Source organism: Montipora capricornis, chromosome 11 (assembly GCF_036669925.1).
Source record: "Montipora capricornis isolate CH-2021 chromosome 11, ASM3666992v2, whole genome shotgun sequence".
NCBI classification, from domain to species: domain Eukaryota; kingdom Metazoa; phylum Cnidaria; class Anthozoa; order Scleractinia; family Acroporidae; genus Montipora; species Montipora capricornis.
In genome coordinates, this window is record NC_090893.1 from 15038161 (window position 1) to 15062463 (window position 24303).

Consider the following 24303-nt stretch of genomic DNA (forward strand, 5'->3'; position numbering starts at 1 on the left):
TATGTATATATGTAAACCTTATTTAAACAAGGAAATTAATCAGTTAAGCTAAAGAAAAAAAAAAATTAAAAAAAAGAAAGAAAGATGCTGTACAACTGCCTTACATGATTGCCGTGTCGGAATACGATAGGTCAGATACCCCTTTTGATTATACGTTTGAACTGCCCAATAGAGTCAGCATTTTTTTACGTATTGCGGCAAATTGTTCCACAAACAGGCCCTGTTATAACAAAAACTTCGTTTCAAATAATTAGTATTTGGTTAGGCAGAGTAAGTTTACCTTCAAGTTTCCTCAAGTTATGTTCAGCAAAGTGTTGACTGAAAAGACGTTGAAGGTATTCCGGGGCAAAATCATGAATTGTTTTGTACTTAATTAGGGCTTCTCCCATATAAGGGTATCGAGAAGGAAGTTAGAGCTGAAATGTATCGAAGGGTAATTTAGCTAGTAATTTCCCCGGATGCGCGATTTCGTAATTTTTGCGGCTTTTCACTTGACTGGCCACTGATCAATAAGCAGTCCCAGACAGAACTGCAATGATCAAAATGCGTTAATATTAAAGCGTTATATATTTGAAGCGCAGTATTGGCAGAGATAAAGTGCCATATTCGTTTTAAGGCTCCTATAGCTGAGCAACCTTCCTATTTCGTCTCCATAATTCGACCGAGAAAGCCGATCATCAATGGTATAAGACCCATGGATTTAGTGTGATCTACTCTTCTGATCATTTCGTCATTAATTCGTATACAAATCTCGTCACATTGAGTGTTTAAATCTCTGGTTAGATCCAATTTTGAATTATCATTAAGTCGGTCTTCAGTAGCCACATTTAAACTCAACCTGTTGGCTGAGGAGAGCCAACAGTTACGGTTACTGAGTTCAGGAGTTGTTGCTAGTTTAAGCTCTGCTGAAGTTTTTGCAGTGAGGGCTATGTTGGTATCGTCAGCAAACATTCTCGGGGAAGCCTCCCGGAAGCAGTTTGGGAGATCTTTAATATACATGAAAAAAAAGCACGAGTAACAGTGCGAGGTGTTGAAAGTCTTTAATTTACAATACATCTTTAGGTCCGATTGCTTAGGTACGATTGAAACTAAGTGACAGTTGCCTGGTCGGCCCTAAAGTGAGGCATCTTGCGTAAAATAATTTCATGATCGATAGTGTGGAATGCCTTTTTAAGTGCAATAAAAACGACGCCATTCAGGATGCCATTGTCGATGTTAACAGACCAGCTATTTGTCGCCACAAGTAAAGCTGTTAGGGTACTATAGAAGTGTTGAAGGATAATCTCTCGGGGGAAGAAAAGACTCCTCAACACTCCGGCTGTTTCTTATCTTTATTTGGTCCTCTCGGGTTGATCTTCAACTAGTCCTTGCTTAACTCTCTATTTGTTAGGTATACAGCTCTTTTTATAAGTTCCCGATCTGACTGGGCAATCAAGTGCCAATCACACGTCAAAATGGCGCCTGCAAGACGCGCTACGCCTGCCCGTCAGCACATTAACATATTTTTTTCACAACAAAGAAAGTCGTTTGTCTCGACGAGATCTTACAGGTTTGTCAACACCAGACTAGCACGAACGGAGTACGACAAGTTACAAAAATTACAAGAAACGAGTTACAATATCTAGAACCAAGTTACACAGCAAATTTACGCAGAAAATGGCAATTTACGATTATTATATAACAGAGTCAAACAATAGACAAAAAGGAGGAAAGGACGAGCGTAAGCGCCGCCTTTTCCATAAACACACCTGGCATACGTGTTCCAAGCAGAACAGGACAATAACTACAATTACAGGTGTTATTTTCAATTACTTAGAAATATTAGAGTATAGATTAAAAACACTTATTGAGAACCGAAAAGAGACCGCTGTTGTCATGAATGTGATCTGGAACCGCGAGAACAAGTCAAAAAAAGGCCCAAAGGTGAACTGAAAATAACTTGCTTCCAAAAACACGGTAAAAGACTTCGTTAGGATAAAAACACCACTGAGTGAAACACAAATAACCGTAATGACACCAAAAACTAATTAAAACATTCCTAATGAAAAACTTAGTTGGCCTAGCGCACCAAACACCTTTCTCGACACCTGTTTTAAACCAAATTCATGACCTTAGGAGAAGACACATTCTGATCGCAACTATACTAAAGAGCAAACCGCCATGAAATAATCGTAGCTAGAATTTTTATCGTTTAACAGAAGGGACGGAAACCTGATTGGCAACTTGATAGCAGTATATTATCATTTAGGTAATGATAAAGTTAGTCACAGACAAGTTTTTCAAGCACTTTTGAGTTTATACTGGGATAACAGAGATGGGACGAAAATTATTTGTCTGATTTTAAGCCTTTTTTAAAATATCGGTTTCACCCTAGCCAATTTCCGTTCAGTTGGATGGATTCCCGTGAGGATTGGTTTTGTAAATATGCCGGTTAGTGAGGGTGCAACAATACTAGCTGCCATTTTTAACAACTTACTAGGGATCTTGTCAAGGCCAGTGGCTTTCTTTTCATCGATTTTTTCAATAAGTCGAGAACAATGTCGATACTCGGAGTTTCTAGAGAGAACGAAATATCAGAGGGCGACAAGAATGAATTTGCGTCAACATCTCCAGCCGGAATATCTCGCGCTAGCGTTTTCGCAACGTTAGCGAAATGCACATTGAAAGCTTCCGCCATATTTTCGGCGTTATTTATAGCTCTATTATTAGCTTGGTAAATATTGGACGATTTACTTCTATCATCCGTGAGCTAAGCTTGTTTTTAAGATCCCAAGTTTTACATGTATTACCTTTGCTAGTTTCCAGGTTTTCAAAAAAATATCGTTTCTTAGCAAGTTTTCGTATTCTCACAATCATCATTTGGTTATTTTCGTTTCTAATTTTTGCAGAGTACAGGAAAGATATGCGTGCCGCACGTGCAGCAATATGATCAGTTTCCCTCTTTCATCCAATAGTTTTCTTGCTTTGTGGAGTTTTGCCGTTGCCATAGGTGTCGTTATTTCTTAAACTGAACATTCTAGCGGTATATCAAGTGAGCGGACGTGCTTAACGCTTTGTTTATTCAGATCTGTTTGTCGAAAGAGATAATCAAGGTCTTATCTGGCTATTACATATAATAATTATCCCATCTATTTGGAAAAAGGCGATGTTCTTTCTTTGCTTTTTGTTCTTGCGCATTTCGTATGTTGCTTTAGGGAAGTCATTAGCACTTGCATTATTGGTCGCCTTTATTAAGATTTTTCGCATACGACGAACTAACAGATTCATTATCTAGATAGAAAATAATCTTTTGATTACCAGCTTAGGTTAGGTTTAGATCTTTCAGATGTTCCTTTACGCTCTATACAGCATTGACGCAAGTATAAACATAGGCACAAGGATCAACATTTGTTCTTTTCTTGTTCTTGCGTTTGTGCTTGCGTTCGCATTATGGTGTGTGAAAACGAAATACGGCATAAAGCACAAGAAAGTTTACTACGTCTGGCCAATTAAAGCACTCGTTCCAAATTCCCTGCGTCCGAGCATTTGAACAAAATGGCGGAGTTCTTATGCTTATGTGGACGTCCGTTTTCACTCAGCATAAGCTACTTATGCTTGCGCTTGTGATTGCTTCGGCTGGTGAAAAGCAGGCTTACGCGTTTTCTTGTATCTCCCAACCCAGAAATCGAACAAATTATATATGTGTGCCACCTTAGGACTTTATTACAAAATGTCAAAAGTGCCAACTACAAACATAAAAGGTAAGATACCAGATGACCTTTCCGTCCAGATCCCCCGGCCGGGAAATTGGAACACAGACGTGCGTATTTGAAGTGAATCTTGGTAGGTATTAAAATTACGCAGTGCTAACAAATAATGTTTTCCACGAGAAGTTAAGTACAATGTTCTAAGTCGTAGAAGTTGACAAAATGTGTGCAAAAGAGAACTATAATCACGCTTAAACGGCTGGGTTATACATCCGTACAGCAGCAGCAGGAGGAGGTGCGCTAGCAGCTTGCCCCTGTGGATGCAAAAAAAAAATCTTATTGTAATTCCAAAAATTGTTCGAATAAAATTTAAGTATTGTGTACAATCACAACAGATGTCGATACGAGAATAGTAATCAAGTCCTGGGACACGTGCTGCCTGCGCTGAGCGCGGGAAAATGAATATGGATGTAATTAGGTTACAAATGATGTTGCTTTGGGCCTTGCTTGGTCGTATCACAGGCAGACCACCCTCAGTTGGTGTGGTTGTCATGAATCTATATTGATCTGTACTTTTTTTCAGCAGATCAATAACAACCACACCAACAGAGGGTGGTCTTCCTGTGGTCGCATCAGTGAGGAGGAAGTGCAGCTACATGACTGATTAGTGTACTGGAATTGAAGTCAAGTCCTGCTTTTGGAAAAGTTGCACCTGCTGGTCTTCCTCTCTAAAGTTGGGGTTCCTGGAAATTTGTTGTGTTTTTTTGCCACACCTTCTTTGGTCCTAAAGGCTTCAAGAGGGAGCCTTCCGATAATTTATTATTTATATATGAATGTAAAGTGAAATGTTTTAATTACAAACGCAGTAGTTTAAAATCAAATGGCGAAATTATTTTTACATTTGATTACCAACCGCTCTTTTCAGTCCTTACCGGGGGATTTTCGGGACCATATCCCGCGGTCGCACCAGACGGGTCCTCACGAAGGGCTTCGTGGAACGAGTACACCACGATAAGAAAATAAATCTGTAAGAGGCAATAAAAAAAGCGCAAAACATGACAACTGAAAGCAAAAAAAAAAAAAAAAAAAAAAAAAAACACCGTACTGCGTGACTACATTGGAGACAATTCAGTTAGACCCTGATCTTTGGTGAAAACAAATTCAGTTCCTGAGTTTTTACAGTTACTGTGAAGAATAGCTTTTGTCTAAGTGTCACATTAGTACATTGAAGCTATTTGTTGTTGGCAACATCAAAGGAGTGGAACTGGGGCTCCAGTATTTGAACATTATGGGATGGCGGAATACAGTAGTAGCGGCCGCGTCTTTAGTGATGGATTCCAAAGAGTAGGTAATTTATCTAATAGAGAATTAACACCAGCTGAAACTAACGGTCTATCGTTTTGCTCTGCACCTGAACAAATGGATACTTTTGCTCTTAGAAAGGACGTTTCCGATTTTGTTAGACGTTAACGTTTAAAGGAGTATTTCTTTACTTAACGATGAGGATGTTGGTCTTTCAGAAATACGTCAACATGGTGGTCAGAAAGAAATAGAGACCTCATACTAGAAACATATATCAGTATGCTTGAAAAAAATTTTTTTCTAGGAATCTTAAGGTCTGATGGCACAGAAACATCAGTGATTTTTATTTTATTCATCTTTTTGCCCGTTGAAGACTACAGTTCTAGTAATCGAAAGCTTGCAATTTTTAATATTCTTAGCCAGAGAACATCCATTCAAGATTTAATCATGACTCATCCTGGCTGCGTTCCTTCATTCTTTTCAAAGAGTGGATTAATTGAAACTGACTTGTCATACGAAACCTACTGACAAGAACTAGTACCTTTATCACACATCATGTCATCCTAAGGGTTTTAAACGTAACATTCCGTATTCTCAGGCTCTTAGGTCAAAGCGCATTTGCATTCTACGTCGGCTTCGTTAGAGAAAAGGATTAACTAACTGAATTCTTGGTAGCTAGAGGATACCAAAGAAGATTTATCTGTGATCAGATCCAGAAAGTTTGGGTTATGAATCGGGATAAACTTATTAAACCTAACACTTAACCTCCCATTGATAGGGTACATTCACTGTTATGTTATGCCTAATATAGGGTGTTTCTTAAAGGAATTACATCCACGTACATCCACATAGGGGTGCAGAGATGGCGCAGTGGTGAGACCACTCGCCTCCCACCAATGTGGCCCGGGCGGACTGGCATCATATGTGGGTTGAGTTTGTTGGTTCTCTACTCTGCACCGAGAGGTTTTCTCCGGGTACTCCGGTTTCCCCTCTCCTCAAAAAACCAACATTTGACTTGAGTTGTGTTAATTGTTAATTTCAATTTACAGTGTCCCCAATTAGTGCCTCAGCGCTAAGAACGACTAGACACTTAAATAAAGTTCCTTTCCTTTCCTTCAATTGTCTGACAGGTGCAAACAGGCAGTACCTAATGTGCCAATGATGGCGTTTCGCCGGCCAAAGAATCGGTAAGATTATTTGGTTCGTGCGAACTACGGCCACTGTGTAATAACAATCGCGGCAATAAAGGAACCGTGCACTTTAATAGTAGCAGATACGATGTTTGCAACTACTTCGTTCCCGGTAGTAGTTTCACGAGCCATACAACTCAGAGAAGATCATGAGGTGCACTTTTAGAAGATTGCGTTACTTTAAGACGATCTCAGCTTACAACTGTCAGCAATATTAAAGCTACATTAGTGAAATTTAGAACAGGTAAACATACTCAATTCAACATAACTAATATAACTAAATTAACCTTTGCAGCTGATGTCTTTTTCTGAGTTAAAATAGACCTTGAAAAACGATACATATTAGTCTAAGAAAAAAAACTTCGTTCGCACGAAAGCATTAAAGACGAAATATTTGTAACTTATCACGCACAGATTTTTTTTTTCTGTTAAAATGGACAAAATCAGAAAAGGAAGTGATCTACGGAAAGAAAAATAGGGGTGACGGGCATTCAAGAGAGTAAAATCGCTGCGAAGTTCTCAAAACGATGGTATATTCGCATTGTCACGTCATTGCGTGACATTTCCGAGAAGACCTGGGTCCACAGCTATCCCATGATTCCACACGCTTTCACGTTCGATTCTTGTGGAAAATGTTTGCGCCTTTAGCATCGTGTTTACCTTCGTGGTCTGCGATAAATGACGTGTGCGTGACATGCGCGAAAAAAATGCGCAGTATCAATAGCCGCGAACGTCCGTAATTTAGGCTGAGATTTAGTAACCACAAAAGTCGCATGAAAGCTCATTCCAGTAAATCGACTGTTTACAGGAAATACGACCACGTTATAAGCACTTTGAATTCATGGTCCCGGACATCAAGGACTACGCTAACATCCTTTAGTAAATTTTCAGCTCCGACTATTGCATTTCTAGCTTTTTGATTGGCTAAAAAACTCCGACTATGAGCCAATAGTCGAAGTTTTTTGTCATATGGAAAATAGTACGCCAAGATGCTCTTTCCGGACGCTTTGTAAAATTGTGGAAATAAAAATGGGCGGCAAAACCCGGTTTGGGAATTTACTAAAACAATTATTCCATGAACCCACAATTTTACAAAGCGTCCGGAAAGAGCATCTTGGCGCACTATTTTCCATATGACGTAAAACTTCGACTATTGGCTCATAGTCGGAGGTTTTTAGCCAATCAAAAAGCTAGAAATGCAATAGTCGGAGCTGAAAATTTACTAAAGGATGTTAGCGTCCAGATTATCGATAAGGTTTATACTAAAGAGAAACTGGCTATAAAAGAAGAAGAGTGGGCATACAGATTAGAAACGTTGAGACCAGATGGCCTCAACGATAGCGACTTCTTTTACAGAATAATGTCGCCAGAAAACGGTAGTCTTCTATCGTGTTTCAGCTGGTGTAAGCATATAAACATAGCCCGCGAACGCTCTTTCACTTGTTTGTGCTGTTGTTGTCGTTATTGGGTTTTTTTCCCCTTTTTACAGTTATTATTGCCGGTTTTTATTATTTGTGTCGTTTTAGTTTTATCTTTTTCATATGTGTGCGCGCCTGCTATGTTTTATTTAAGTAGGCAAGTTTTTTATTGTCACTGGTGCATATTTGAGCTTAAGTGGCGTGTAGTTAACGTTCTTGTGTAACGGTTTGTAATGACCCTGAAGCAGGCCGTTTTGTGCGGCTGAAATATAGGTGTACAACCTAAGTTGTGTCATCTCTTCATTTTTGGTCTACACTTTATTTATTCGCTCCTGTTTTAGGTAAAGTCTTTTTTGACTTCTCCGAAATTTGTAGTTTTCTTGGTTGCTGTCTTGTTTTGTTAGTCGTTTTGTCTACCAGTCATGGTTATGGTTTTGAATAGACCTTATTCACGATGGCCGCCATGTTGCATTTGCTATTATCATGGAATTAGCTACACGCACTTCTTAGGGGGCAAACAAAACAAGTTCGAGAGGTTATAACGAACACCTTAATTAGCCACACAGATGATTTGTTTCACGTTCATTCATTGTCTATCACCTAAGCAGTAAACTACAATTATTACACAAGTTACTTCGACGTTTTTTTAGTGAAAAATGAGCAGATAACGAAGTAGAAATTCAAAATGTCAAAAAAAATTATAAAGGGTACTTAATTCTAAATACTAAAATGGACTTTTTGCAACGTTATTTCAATATTTCGTTGAGCCGATTTTCCGCAATTTGCTTTTTTTTCCCCCCTCCGCACGTAATTTGTCACAGTGCACTTACCGAAAGAACCCAGGAAATAGCATTGATAATGACTAATACGACAACAGTGACCTGAAAGGAACAACATAACACATTAATTAGGATAAGCTACATGCAATCAACGAAAGAAAACAAACGGCCATCTTGAATAGCTGTCTTGAAGGTTTCTTCAAAAGCGCATTATCTCGAATGCGTCAACTAATAAACAGTACAGTATTCAGTCATTTCTGTCGTCCATGGAGGTTGCAATTCTGTTCATCATGAGAGACACAGAGATTATTTAAATTCCCCTTGCAGTTTCGAAAATGTGACAGTCTTAGTAACAAACTATTTTCATAAACGTTGGCAACCATCATCGTGCGCTGCTGGTGCACACTGATTGTGCATTATGCAATTCGTTATTCGCGGCCTTCTTGGTTCGAAACAAATTTTGGGTCTCATGGGTTAGCGAATAAATCGGATTTCCTCTTGTGGAATCCGACTTAAAGGTAATATTCAACGTTGTTTAGCCCAGAAGCTAAAATACATACCCCCTTCCAGACAATTATATAGAAAATCGTCACTCCCAGGTTGTAACCAAGGAGAATCACATGCCAGGCAAGATATGGCAGGGCCAATAAGCGATTTTTCTGGAAAAGTAGAATAAAGATGTAAAAATAGAAATGTTTCAACTTTTTTTGCATTTGTTTTACAAAGGTATGTAATTGAGATTGTAGGCATGCTATTACATTTATATTTTTGCCCCTTGTGTTGAGCCTCTGGCTTACTATAAATTTTCAACATTGATTTACAAAAAAAGAGCATGTCCGAAGTTACAGAGCTGTAACTCAAAGAACTAAAGAAACTACACAAAAATGACTAGCCCCAAAATAATAACTAATACATTATCATAACTACATTACATAAACGTAAGTAATTAAAATTACTTGAAACATGAATAAAAATACTAATTTGCTATATAGTGGTAATTAAAAAACCTAGCAGACCTGATATGCTAATTATAATTACCTCTAATTCTCTGACTTCTTGAAATATGATTAAATACTAATTTGCTATGCTAATTACCAGGCCACGGTTGGTACAAATTGCCAAAAAATGTAACCAGGACTTAACTTTTTGACGATCTCGGAAAACAGTCTTGCATACATAAAATGATTGAAAAAAATTGCTTGATCGCTGTTAATTGAAGGAATCTTACGGTAAGGATTTAATTGAAAGGAGCTTACCGAGCTGAAGGCTCCAATTAGTAAAAAGCTTGTCAAAAGCACAATAATATTGAAAACTCCGTCAGTCGTGAGCAAGTTGGTAATAACTAAAATAAAAGAAAAGAAATTGTTGAGATTCGAAGAAATCACTTGTCGATTATTCCTAAGAGTCCTTAGAGAGAGGAGGGCAAAACTCTAGTTACTCGTTCGTAACCAACGTTCCTCATTAAGGCCCGTGCAAACGCTCGCAACAACACTCAACATTGTTGGGCCCAACAATGTTGTCTCTTGTTGCGCGATGTTAGCCAATGTGTGCAAACGCTCGCAACAAGTCACAACATGTTGGGTCTTTAGATGAGAATACAAAGAACTCTGGGACGTTTTCCATCTCCGACGCCATGTTGATTTCTTGTTCGCATGTATTTGTGTGGATGCGTGGCATGAAGTGCGCGTGCGCCGGCGCAACATTGTTGGTTGTGCAGTGCAAACGAACGCAACATTGTTGGACCACTCTTCGATGACCGCGAAACAACAGAAATGTTGGCACTTGTTGGCTCTGAAGTTTGACCAGTTTCAAAGTTCATCCAACAACTTCCAACAAGTCGCAACAACACACAACATGGTGTGCAAACGCTTGCAACATGTTTTACCCAACAATGTTGCGTCTTGTTGGCTAACAATGTTGCAAGCGTTTGCACGGGCCTTTAGGGAGCTAAATCATGGACTACATCCAAGAAAACAGAAAAAAAAAAACTAGAAGTTTAAGGAGCAAAAACAATAAAGAGATTAAGTATAACGTTTACGGAAAACGGCAAACGTCGGGCATCAAGTAACTTTTCAAAAGATCTCAGGAGAGAGAAATAGAGAGAGAGAGAGAGAGAGAGAGAGAGAGAGAGAGAGAGAGAGAGAGAGAGAGAGAGAAAAAGGACTTAGAATAAGATAATTTTCATACTTTTATGACAAGCAGCAGCCTACCGTTTCGCGTTTGCCCTTTGACGTAAACACGCCATGCTTAATCTTTCTAATGTCTGCACGCCCTGCACGTGCGTTTTTTGGAGAAATCGTAACTCGTAACTCTTTCGCGATTAATAATATTCATAACAAAATTACCCGATTCTGATTGGCTGAGAACTGTGCTGTTTTTATAAACACAGTGCAAAAGAAATAGTTAATTCAGTGCAAAAATATTTACAGTTAATTCAATGCAATTTACTCACAGAATTCTCGCTTTTGATTGACTAATAAACAAGGGGGTTTGAAATAAAACGTGAGCGCTGGATGGTGCAATTTATGATGCAATATTTGCGTGATCACGTGATACGGATGGGTTGCTCCTGCTTGACCACCTCGGATTTTTTCATGTATATTATTAAAAAGTAATCACATTACTTTTCTTGTGTAATTTGGAATAAATCAGCACTTATAAATTTTTCCAAAGGCTACAAATTTTGCTCCAGCTTATTTATTCCAAATTGCACTTGACATCCTTTTATTACCTATAATACTTTTAACCCTAACTCCACCTTTTTAACTACACGCTATATAATGTTAGCGAAGTATCCTAAAAATGAATTGGCAGTAATAATACACATGCAATGAAAGATTTTCTGTTGCATTCTCCAGTTGAGGTCATAACCTCAATTTTGGTGCTTTCACGTCATTGTTAAAGCGAAATGTTCTCTTCCGCTTGAGGTCAGCGTAAAAATTAAAAAATTAACAATAATAAATACAAATAAATACATACAAATAATACTAAAAAAATGAAGAAAAAAAATCGCGTTAACTCTATAATGTCGCGTGAACGTGGCCAAACGAGTAAGACATCATGTCATATCCAAAATTTGACCGTTGTCAAATTTGACCTAACATTCATCCAATATTTTGCAACATATCGCAACACGGAGGCAAACCTATGCAACACGTTGTGCCAAACAGTGTTGCAAGATAGATGTTGCGTTGAAATGTTGCAAGAGTTTGCGCTAAAATGCGTGCCGCATGTACGTGCTGTTCGATCATTATTTTCCCCCTTTCAACCAATCATGAGCTTAGTTCCCTTTCTTTAACAATATCAGATGCGCAAGGAACAATTTTTAGTAATCCTTCTAAAGGGCTTTCGAGGTTTATATTTTGGAATAGTTTACACTGTAGTAAAAATATTAATTGAACAAAAGTTGCATAAACTTGCTTGTCATAACGAAAGCACGAGTACTTAAATTGGCTCAAAGTCTCTCGCTATTCAAACTTTTTAACCCTAAGGCAAAAATCTGCAAGCCCGATTGGTAAGCGCGCATGATCAAGTTGCATGTAACATCTTTGATCACAGATAGGGTCGTCGCACTGTTTTCGTGGGTTGACACTTATTTGCGTAATAAGGCAACATTAATGTTGATTTGTGACATTCGCAACTAAAAACTGCTCTTCCGCAGTATTAACTAAATTGATTTTGTAAGGATTACTATCCCACTTACCGTCGTAATACTTTAAAGGGACAGGCAATAACGAATGTAATGCGGGATTTTCCCCGATAAGTTTAAGAGCACTTGCGCTGTTGAATGATGAATAGCTCCTATATCCTCCACCAATCTATTATAAGAAGAAAGTACAAATTGAAATCAAAGGACGCCATAGGCCAACTCGTGGATAAAGTATCTTAAACGAATGGGATGCCGGTAGTGAACTTGGAATTTATATACCCCCTGTGAGATTGAGGGGTCAAAGAGCATGCTCATCTCCTCGTCATGTTTTGGCGCCGTTCATAAAATTCATTCATTCAAGTTGGCCAAACGTTCGAAGTCCACTTGTAGGCACAAAATCGTCCTGTGAAAGCTACAAAAAGCACAATGCAGGCCTTTGATCGCAAGGGCTTTTTGGAACGATGGATCTACGGCAAATGTCGTTTTGATAAAAAGCGTTTTCGTTCGGGTCGACTAATTACGAAAAGTGTCCACTCCTGAGTGGGCTAATAACACATTTGCATATCGCAGTGCCCAAAACCACTCGTTCCCAAGATTCGCGTATCCACGAGTTAAAAGGAGTCCGCACGCTGTGCGAACCAACAAGCAAAGGCTTCAAGCTGCCTTCCCTTAGCTTCTAACTTCGATTTTCGCACGGCCAAAATGCAGAAAACTCTCTCCAAAGGTCTTCTTTCGCACGGAAACGCTAACTACGCAAGTTTAGTTATCCGCATGCAAATTCGAAACCCTAACATGTACAATTTACCGATATGCGAAAACAGGAAGGCAAACTACTGAAGCTAGAAGCTTCTCCTACGAAATAAGCAACAGGTGATGAAACGCATTCAATTTGGTACCACAGGTAGTCCAAGCTGTGTTGTGTTTTAAGTTTAGAGAGCTTGTATAGCGAGTTTTAGTCGATACAAATCAAAGGGCTTAATAAACGAAGTAAGCACTAGAATCTTCGAACATGTCGCTTGCCGAGTTTGAGGCGGATTGAAGAATTTTGGCTAAATTTTTTGGCTCGATTTTTCGCTTCGCTTGTGAGCGTTTCCTACCTTCTCTCTCTTTTAGGGATAATGTCTTCGGTTGTGGATATCTCGCGAAATTGAGGACAGAATGGCACCAGATTATTAAAGAACGATCACAGAGAGACAACAAACAAGCAAGTGCAATATTAGTAATTATTTCTTTTATTAAGCTTTCTGATTTGTATCGACTAAAACTCGCCATAGAAGCTCTCTAAATTCAAAACACAACACTGAGCTTGGGCACCAGCGATGGCATAACACTCTTCACTTCCCAAGCCATTTGGAGAGCTTGCTAAGCGCAGTTTAATGTAAGTAAGTAAATGTAAAGGAGGACAATAGAATTCTGCGCGATGGGAGCAAAGTGACTTCTAATTTTATTTGATTTTAATATCGGCCTCATAGTGGATTTTCAGTAATGACCGAATATTGTAAGTAATTTAGAGTTGTGAGCAGTTGCAAACAATTTCCCGATGCACAAAAACAGGAAGACAAACTACTGAAGCAAGAAGTTCCGCCTACGTAATAGGGAGAAAAAAAATTACAAAACACGTGGACAAACGCAAATTATGATTGGCGAAATGGTGCAACACTCTTCATTTCCCATGCCTTTTGAAAAGTTTGGTAAGCACAGTTTTCAGAGCAAGTTGACTTCTCTTTTTATTTAAGTTAATAGACCAATTCAGCTTACTCAATGTCATACCCAATTCAACTCTTTTGGAAGCAAAACCTTTTGTTCCAAGTATTTCCATATCATTTAAATGTGAATGCTTCATTGCCATGCAAATTCAACACTCAAAGAATCTTAACCCCGAGAGATTTGAACTGGGTACGACATTGAGTTAGCCGAATTGGTCTATTTCTGGCTAGCTTAACCAGTCAATTTTCAGAGTTAGTCGGATACCATACGAAATTTAGAGCTGTAAGCAGTTGTAGTTCATCGAATCAGTTCTAATTCGTTGTGTCCTTACACGGGAACACATGAGCCCAACAAACTGATCTGCTCTCAACTGAATGGCTTCGGAGCTCAGTTGGTAGAGCGTCGCACCGGCATCGCAAATGTCATGGATTCGAATCCCACTACATGCAGCCACCTGAATTTTTCAAGTGTCAATAAGAGACAATTAAATTGTCCAGCCGTATAAATGGGAGGATCACTTCTCCCTCTGTTTTATTTAGGCAACATCTGGCGAAACTCAAATGGTAGCACAAGTGGCCCAAGCTCTGTGTTGTGTTTTGAATTTAGAGTCAGAGCTTGCAATGCGAGTTTTAGCCGATACAAATCAGAAGGCTTAAGCACTAATGTTGCACTTCCATGTCTCTTGTCTCTTTCTGATCGTTCTTTGGTAATTTGGTGCCATTCTGTCGTCTACTTCGCGATATATCTCATCTGAAGACATATCCCCCCAAAAGAGAGAGAGAGAGAGAGGTTAAGAAGCGCTCTTCAGTCGATCGGCCAAGCGAGGGCAAAAAAAATGTAGCCAAAATCCTTCAATCCGCCTCAAACTCGGCCAGCGACATGTTCGAAGATTCTATCAAACATCTATTCAAGGAAATAGTCTCGCTATCCTCTTTGCGAAGAGGATTTGCCACAAAATTTCAATTTCGCCTTGTGTCAACATCCTTGTCACGATCACCTGAGCACCCAAACGGTCAATTGGTGATGACAAGTCACCGCTCCCTTAGAACAAATCTTTCGCTCCAGCCCTCCCCGGACTTGAGGAGCGTGAGGTTTCATTTAAGGAATTTTGTCATTTCCGGGTAGGATGGAGCTTAAACTTGTCGCCAATTGACCCTTTAGGTGCACGGGTGATCGTCACAATGATCTTTACAGAAGGCGAAATTGAAGCTTTGTGGCTAATTTTCCTTCGCAGAGTGGATGGCGAGACTATTTCCGATAGAATCTTCGAACATGTCTCTTGCCGAGTTTGAGGCGGATTGAAGAATTTTGGCTACATTATTTCGCTCGATTTCTCGGTTCGCTTAGCCGATCGACTTGTGAGCGTATCCTACCTTCTTTCTTTCTCTTTTAGGAATATAGGTCTTCGGTTGAGGATATCTCGCGAAATTGAGGACAGAATGGCACCAGATTATTAAAAAAAAAACGATCACAAAGAGACAACAAACAAGCAAGTGCAATATTAGTGCTTATTTCTTTTATTAACCCTTCTGATTTGTATCGACTAGAACTCGCCATACAAGTTCTCTAAAATCAAAACACAACACAGAGCTTGGGCACCAGTGATGGCATAACAACTTTTCACTTCCTAAGCCATTTGGAGAGATTGCTAAGCGCAGTTTAGAGATTAAGCAAAGTGACTTCTAATTTTATTTGAGGCTAATTTCGGCCTTGTACTGTGGATTTTCAATATTTTCAGTATTGGTCGAATATTGTAAGTAATGTAGACTTGTGATCAGTTGCAAACAATTTCCCGATGCACAAATACAGGAAGACGAACTACTGAAGCAAGAAATTCCGGCTACGTAATAACAAAACACGTGGGCAACCTCAAATTGTGCGAGAAGTCAACTTGATCTCAAAACTTTTTTTTTAACCAAAACTTTATTTTCACAATAAAACAAAGATACAACTAAACTATAACATATATCACAGGATGTGTTTGGTGACTAAAGAAGCAATAAAAAGAAAATCACACTTATGTTGATTAATGAAACATAAAAAGATACGTCGTTTAAAAACTCATATAATTTTCACAAAATTAACCAAAAATATATAAAAAGGCCATTTAAAATAATTTGCATCACTTAATATCTGCTATGAAATTGTGCTCAAAACTGTGCTTACCAAACTTTTCAAAAGGCTTGGGAAGCGAAGAGTGTTGTACCAGTTGCGTGTATGGTTGGCTGAATGCTGCAAAATTCAAGAAATGAAAATTGCTTCCAAAAACAACAACCAACCTGCAGTTGAACATTTTCTCTCTTGGTCAACAATCAAATTCGTCCAAATTCAACGGCTAATACAATAATGAACACTTAAAACACGCCCAATACAATACCAAAAGTAAGTCGCAGTCAAATCAACGACAACGAATCACCTGCAAACCAACACACAATATCTATATCATGAACTTCAACGACAAAGTAGGCGGTTCAACAATTTAGGAGCGAGCGACTGGCTATGGTCGTGGAAGGTTAGAACTGAACATTTTCGACTTGCTGGCAAGAGAAGAGGGCAGCCTGAATGAAGCTTTTTCTTATATATTTGTAACAGCTTGTCAAACTTTACTACAAGGGTATCCTAAAAGTTTCGAAACTTTGGAATTTTTTGTTCCAGCCTTCCCCGACCATAGCCAGCCGCTCGTCCCCAAATTTTTGAATCGCCCGTGATTTTGTCATTCAAGTTGATATCGATATTGCGATGTTGGTTTTTAGGTGATTCGTTGCCACTGATTTGACTTACTTTTGTTGCTGAATTAGGCGTGTTTTAAGTGTTGTTTATTGTATTAGCTGTTAAATTTGGACGAATTTGATTGTTGACCTAGCTATAGAGAAAACGTTGAACTGCAGTTTGGTTGTTGATTGTTGATGTTGAAAGCAATTTTTATTTCTTGAATTTTGCACCATTCAGCCAACCATACCCGCAATTGGTACAACACTCTTCGCTTCCCAAGCCTTTTAAAAAGTTTGGTAAGCACAGTTTTGAGAGCAAGTTGACTTATCTTTTCATTTAAGATTAATTTCTGCCAAGATTAATCAGTCGATTTACAGAGTTAGTCGGATACCGTAAGAAATTTAGAGTTGTGAGCAATTGTAGTTCATCGTTCAGTTCTAGTTCATCGAACAGTTGTAGTTTATCGTGTTCTTACACGGGAACACATGAGCTCAACAAGACGACCTGCTCCCAATGCAACTGAATGGCATTGTAGCTCAGTTTGCAGGATATTGCCCCGTCATCGCATACAGAGCTCATGGATTCGAATCCCGTTGGAGCCGTCTGAATTTCTCGGGTGTCTATAAAAGACAATTAAATTGTCCAGCCTTATACTTGCGAGGATAACTACTACTACTACTAGCCCTGTGGAAGAAACAGTGTCTGCGATTCTCAGCAAGTACCTGCAAACAATTGAAGTTTAACTATAGCTCATCAAGCAAGAGCCAACAACGCCCAATCTTTGCGTTTAGCTTAATCAGAGTAAGAAAAAATTCTGCCCAGAAAACTCAAGAGAAGATTTTACTCACCACACTCAAGATGGCGAGAAGCAAAACTCCGGTGTTCAGTTTACAACCGCAGCAACAACAGCGCACTAAGACAGCCATGGCGAGACTCGCGCTTCGCAGTTCTTTCAGTAGTTCGGGAGCAAATGAACAACCAATATGGCGTGTCGCATCAATAGATTTAAAGGTTAAAGAACCAATCAGGTAATGCACACATTTAGCTGTCATCCAGCAGCCAATCACGATTATAACAACTAATTACTGGGGTCGCTTTTCGCATAGTCATTGTCTTGACTTCCGTCATTTGAAACAAAGGTTATGCAATCTCAGCGATTTGTTTTTCCTTGGCTCTCTTTGTAAAATGCAATTTAGAGTTTTCAAGAATCCGATGATAATCAACAATCTTACAACAGCATATTGGAACTTCTTTTGAATATACACAAGTCACTTTAAACAATGATCAAAGACACCATCCACAAAAACATGACTTTAACCTAAAATCTGAGGCTTCAGGAAGTATTTCGCGATTATTCCATTTTACAATTTGATTGATTGAAGTCACTCAATTCAATCAATCAAATATAGTTGATTGATTGAATTCCATTTCGTTGACGTTGTACAGTATGGGTGAGTCATCCTTTAATTGGATCCACACGATCGGATTTGACGTAAGCGAGACGCTTTCTAACCGTGGCCAGCTAACAAAGTTTTTATTTTTTTTAGTTTTTTGCAAATAATCCTTCAATCAGGGTGTGGGAATTTGATTGACAGTCCAAGTTCAAGTTTAAAAGAAAATACCGATAAATTTAACAATGAACAACACTACACGCGTAATTCAAAGTTCGTACGGTTGTAAGTTGAACACCGTTGCATAGATTGTTGAGTTGACGTATTTACACATAGTTGTCAAATGTGAAAGTTTTGTTGGATGGCCACGGTAAATATAAGGCTTGTTGCACCACAACATAGAATGAACGATTGTATGTATGTATGTAAACTTTATTTAAACACGGAAAATCATCAGTTAAGCTAAAAAAAAAAAAACAAATTAAAAAAAAAAAAAAAAGCTGTACAACTGCTTTACATGATTGCCGTGTCGGAATACGATAGGTCAGATACCCCTTTTGATTATACGTTTGAACTGCCCAATAGAGTCAGCATTTTTTTACGTATTGCGGCAAATTGTTCCACAAACAGTCCCTGTTATAACAAAAACTTCGTTTCAAATAATTAGTACTTGGTTAGGCAGAGTAAGTTTACCTTCAAGTTTCCTCAAGTTATGTTCAGCAAAGCGTTGACTGAAAAGACGTTGAAGGTATTCCGGGGCAAAATCATGAATTGTTTTGTACTTAATTAGGGCTTCTCCCATATAAGGGTATCGAGAAGGAAGTTAGAGCTGAAATGTATCGAAGGGTAATTTAGCTAGTAATTTCCCCGGATGCGCGATTTCGTAATTTTTGGGGCTTTTCACTTGACTGGCCACTTGTTAATAAGCAGTCCCAGACAGAACTGCAATGATCAAAATGCGTTAATATTAAAGCGTTATATATTTGAAGCGCAGTTTTGGCAGAGATAAAGTGCCATATTCGTTTTAAGGCTCCTATAGCCGAGCAACCTTCATATTTCGTCTACATAATTCGACCGAGAAAGCCGATCATCAATGGTATACGACCCATGGATTTAGTGTGATCTACTCTTCTGATCATTTTGTCATTAATTTGTGTATCAATCTCGTCACAAATCTCTGGTTAGACCCAATTTTGAATTATCATTAACTCGGTCTTCAGTAGCCACATTTAAACTCAACCTGTTGGCTGAGGAGAGCCAACAGTTAAGGTTACTGAGTTCAGGAGTTGTTGCTAGTTTAAGCTCTGTTGAAGTTTTTGCAGTGAGGGCTATGTTGTATCGTCAGCAAACGTTCTCGGGGAAGACTCCCGGAAGCAGTTTGGGAGCGCACAAGTAACAGTGCGAGGTGTTGACAGTCTTCCATTTACAATACATCTTTAGGTCCGATTGCTTGGGTACGATTGAAACCAAGTGACAGTTGTCTGGTCGGCCCTAAAGTGAGGCATCTTGCGTAAAATAATTTCATGATCGATAGTGTGGAATGCCTTTTTAAGGACGGTGCCTACTATTGTTATTGCGCATACGTTCTGCGCATCTTGAGATACTCGGATTTCCTATCGGTGATGCTTACGTAACCATGCATTTTTGAGAGATAATTTAGCTTCAATTTGAGAAAATACGCCATACATTGCTTTGTATTTTAAAGCTTTTTACACATATTGTTCATGAATTATCTTTGAAAAATGCGTGGTTACCCCCAATGTTCTTTCTGGATTTCAATAACACTTGTTAAGATCTACATTTCCTGCATAATCACACACAGCGGCAAAAATATATTTAATTAGTAGGCACCGTCCTTAAGTGCAATAAAAACGACGCCATTCAGGATGACGTTGCCGATGTTAACAGACCAGCTATTTGTCGCCACAAGAAAAGCTGTTAGGGTACTATAGAAGGGACGGAACCCTGATTGGCAACTTGATAGCAGTTTATTATCATTTATATTAAGTAACGATAAAGTTAGTCACTGACAAGTTTTTGAAGCACTTTTGAGTTTATACTGGGATAACAGAGATGGGACCAAAATTATTTGTCTGATTTTAAGCCTTTTTTAAAAAAAAATATCAGTTTCACCCTAGCCAATTTCCATTCAGCTAGAAAGATTCCCGTGAGGATTGGTTTTGTAAGTATGCGGGCTAGTGAGGGTGCAACAATACTACCTGCCATTTTTAACAACTTACTAGGGATCTTGTCAAGGCCAGTGGCTTTCTTTTCATCGATTTTTTCAATAAGTCGAGAACAATGTCGATACTCCGAGTTTCTAGAGAGAACGAATTATCAGAGGGCGACAAGAATGAATCTGCGTCAACATCTCCAACCGGAATATCTCGAGCTAGCGTTTTCTCAACGTTAGCGAAATGCACATTGAAAGCTTCCGCATATTGTCGGCGCTATTGATAGCTCTATTATTAGCTTGGTAAATATTGGACGATTTACTTCTATCATCCGTGAGCTAAGCTCGTTTACAAGATCCCAAGTTTTACATGGATTACCTTTGCTAGTTTCCAGGTTTTCAAAAAAATGTCGTTTCTTAGCAAGTTTTCGTATTCTCACAATCATCATTTGGTTATTTTCGTTTCTAATTTTTGCAGAGTACAGGAAAGATATGCGTGCCGCACGTGAAGCAATATGATCAGTTTCCCTCTTTCATCCAATAGTTTTCTTGCCTTGTAGAGTTTTGCCTTTGCCATAGGTGTCGTTATTTCTTAAACTGAACACTCTAGCGGTGCAGGAGGAAAAGAGATCGGTTGTGACGTAGGCCATGTAGCAAAGAAAAGGAACTCATTGCAAACTTTGTATTGAGAAGCTCTCACCTGTTAAATTATGCGGAAGCTAAAAAGTATGTGTTTATCGCTCGAGTGCTAAATATGGGTTATTGACAAAGCGTGAGTCTCGAGATGGCTGGATATTGGCCATTTTCTTTTTTTGACAGCTTTTCCGTGCACTTGCATGTAATATCACAGACCTCAAAATTCCAATCGAAGGAAAAAAATGCTTGGAAGCTTTAATTAAAGGGGATGAAGAAGATACCCTTGTCCAAAATCCTGCAATTTTAACAAATTTGTGTTTTAGCCACGCAAACTGAAATAATCATACTTTGATGATCTGTCATCGTAAGGCCGCCCTTGTCGTAATCATTAATTCCCGAGATTAGAGATTTGTGCCACTTTGTCCTAACAAAGGGACTGAAATCATTGACAATTTTAGTTTAATTCAATCACCTAGCGTTAAAGGGTAGTCTAGTAGCGGAAAAAAAAATATAGACCTCTATCTCAGTACAGGAAAAGGTATGAACTTGCCCGTGCACTTCGGAATTTGTAGGAAAGAGACATTAGGCTGATATTGGTAGGCTTTACACCTTACACTAGATCGTAAGTAAACTTTGGAAAATGTCAAGTCAAGTTCTTTTTTTCTTACTTTAACACATTACACACAAATAATGCAATTACTTCAAGTAAACTTAAACAGAATGGCATGCTGTGATTGACTTGTCTGGACCTTCTGGCTCAGCACAAGAAACCGCAAGTCAGTCGTAAGGATGGTTTTCAAGTCACTTATTCCTTGCTTCAGCACCGTTTCAACGTTACAACTTAAATGACACTCAAAGTAACATAACTTGAGATTTTATTCGTGCCTTTACACACGCATTTTTGGATAAGTAAAACTTAGACGCTTTTAAGTCTTCCTTAGCAGCCAAGTGTAAAGTCTACCCCGGTGAAAGTTAAGGAGTGACCATAAATCAAGAAGTGCACCAAGAAAGGTCACACCATTTTCATTTATTATATACACAACAAACTTACTCCGGTGCTGTGTTTCCACAGCACCTTCTGTATATCACTCTATAACCCAACTTAATTATGTATTTATGCACTCCATATTAACCAATCGGAAACGCGGTATTCTGTTGAAAATGTAATAACTATATTTAAATCCGAACAAACTTATTCAATACGGAATTTATGGGCCACTTTTGCATTACTAGGAAGACTTCTGGAGGACCAAATTCTGATCATCTACCCAATTCCACCCTACCGCGCTAAGGACGTTCTTTTCAAAACGCAACCTTTTATCTGTTGAAATACATATGCCTTTACAACAAAGACATGGGGAGAAAGCAATTTTCCGGGCATTGTATCCCCTGCTTAGAGGATGAAAGTCATCAGGTGAAAGAAAATTGTTTATCACTGACAGAACTCTGCACATTATCAAAGAACAATTATAACATGCACATATGTACGCATCGAAGCAACATAATATCAAGTGAGCGGACGTGTTTAACGCTTTGTGGATTCAGATCTGTTTGTTGAAAGAGATAATCAAGGTCTTATCTGGCTATTACATTTAATAATTATCCCATCTATTTCGAAAAAGGCGATGTTCTTTCTTTGCTTTTGGTTCTTGCGCATTTCGTATGTTGCTTTAGGGAAGTCATTAGCACTTGCATTATCGGTCGTCTTTATTAAGATCTTTCGCATACAACGAACTAACAGATTCATTATCTAGATAGAAAATGATCTTTTGATTACCAGCTTAGGTTAGGTTTAGATCTTTGAGATGTTCCTTTAAGCTCTATACAGCATTGACGCAAGCATAAACATAGGCACAAGGATCAACATTTGTTCTTTTCTTGTTCTTGCGTTTGTGCTTGAATTGCGTTATGGTGTGTGAAAACGAAATACGTCATAAGCACAAGAAAGTTTACTACGTCTGGCCAATTAAAGCACTCGTTCCAAATTCCCTGCGTCGGAGCATTTGAACAAAATGGCGGAGTTCTTATGCTTATGTGGACGTTCGTTTTCACTCAGCATACGCTACTTATGCTTGCGCTTGTGATTGCTTCGGCTGGTGAAAAGCAGGTTTGCGCCTTTTGTTGTATCTCCAAACCCAGAAATCGAACAAATTCTATATGTGTGCCACCTTACGACTTTATTACAAAATGTCACAAGTGCTAACTACAAACATAAAAGATAAGATACCAGAAATGTTGAACCTTTCGGTAAATACACGTTTTAGAATTGCCTTTACTTGTACCTAAAATTCATAGTAATTTAGAATTGTGAAAGGCACCAGAGCCAAAAGACACGTCATCACTCCTAAGAATAGTTTACTGGGCGAAGGAGTGCACGAGCTGGTCACGTGCGAGTCAAAAGTTCAAGTTGTTGTTTCCGCAGGGGTTAGTGAGTTTTAACCCATGACACGTGGCATGTTCTCTTCCAGTTGAAAGGTTAAATAATGACCTTTCCGTACAGATGCCCCGGCCGGGAAATTGGAACACAGAGGTGCGTATTTGAAGTGAATCTTGTTAGGTATTAAAATTACGCAGTGCTAACAAATAATTTTTTTCCACGAGAAGTTAAGTACAATGTTCTAAGTCGTAGAAGTTGACAAAATGTGTGCAAAAGAGCACTATAATCACGCTTCGAAGGCTGGGTTATACATCTGTACAGCAGCAGCAGGAGGAGGTGCTCTAGCAGCTTGTCCCTGTGTATGAAAAAAAAAGACATCTTATTGTAATTTCAAAAATCGTCCGAATAAAATTTAAGTATTGAGTACAGTCACAACAGATGTCGATACGAGAATAGTAATCAAGTCCTGGGACACGTGCTGCCTGCGCTGAGCGCGGGAAAATGAATATGGATGTAAAAAGGTTACAAATAATGTTGCTTTGGGCCTTGCTTGGTCGTATCACAGGCAGATCACCCTCAGTTGGTGTGGGTGTCATGAATCTATATTGATCTGTTCTTTTTTTCCGCAGATCGAACACAACCACACAAACAGAAGGTGGTCTTCCTGTGGTGGGGAGGAAGTGCAGCTACATGACTGATTGGTGTACTGGAATTGAAGTCAAGTCGTGCTTTTGGAAAAGTTGCACTAGCTGGTCTTCCTCTCTAAAGTTGGGATTCCTGGAAATTTGTTGTGTTTTTTTGCCACACCTTCTTTGGTCCTAAAGGCTTGAAGGGGGAGCCTTCCGATAATTTATTATTTATTTATCAATCTGAAGTGAAATGTTTTAGTTACAAACGCAGTAGTTTAAAATCAAGTGGCCAAATAATTTTTACAAATGATTACCAATCGCTCTTTTCAGTCCTTACCGGGCGATTTTCGGGACCATATCCCGCGGTTGCACCAGACGGGTCCTCACGAAGAGCTTCGTGGAACGAGTACACCACGATAAGGAAATAAATCTGAAACATGCAATTAAAAAAAGCACAAAACATGAGAAATGGAAGCAAAGAAAAAAATAAATAAAAATTATATATATATATATATATATATATATATATATATATATATATATATATATATATAGAGAAAGTGTAGGAGAGAAACCCTGACAATGCACACCCCAAATAATCAATTTTTAAGAATAAATGTTTGAAAGAAAATTTGCCCTGAGCGGGATTTGAAC

The 24303-nt window shown here is 38.7% G+C and overlaps 2 protein-coding genes across 2 annotated transcripts in view; both read right to left on the bottom strand.

Annotated features, from left to right (window-relative positions):
• Window positions 1–1313: 1313 nt before the first annotated feature.
• Window positions 1314–17451, bottom strand: LOC138024949 (uncharacterized). Its single transcript, XM_068872147.1, has 7 exons — window positions 17292–17451; window positions 12079–12193; window positions 9632–9717; window positions 8936–9034; window positions 8427–8477; window positions 4619–4711; window positions 1314–4000 (listed from the first exon to the last, which is right to left on the bottom strand). The coding sequence occupies exons 1-7, from the start codon at window positions 17367–17369 to the stop codon at window positions 3938–3940; spliced, it is 585 nt and encodes a 194-aa protein (XP_068728248.1). The 5' UTR covers window positions 17370–17451; the 3' UTR covers window positions 1314–3937.
• Window positions 17452–21247: 3796 nt separating this feature from the next.
• LOC138024950 (uncharacterized) overlaps window positions 21248–24303 on the bottom strand; it is a 28146-nt gene continuing 25090 nt past the window's right edge. Inside the window, exons 6-7 of the mRNA XM_068872148.1 lie at window positions 23987–24079; window positions 21248–23375 (exon numbers count right to left, since the gene is read on the bottom strand). Of these exons, the coding sequence (XP_068728249.1) occupies window positions 23307–23375; window positions 23987–24079 (162 nt within the window). The 3' untranslated portion in view covers window positions 21248–23306. The remainder of the gene's footprint in view (window positions 23376–23986; window positions 24080–24303) is intronic.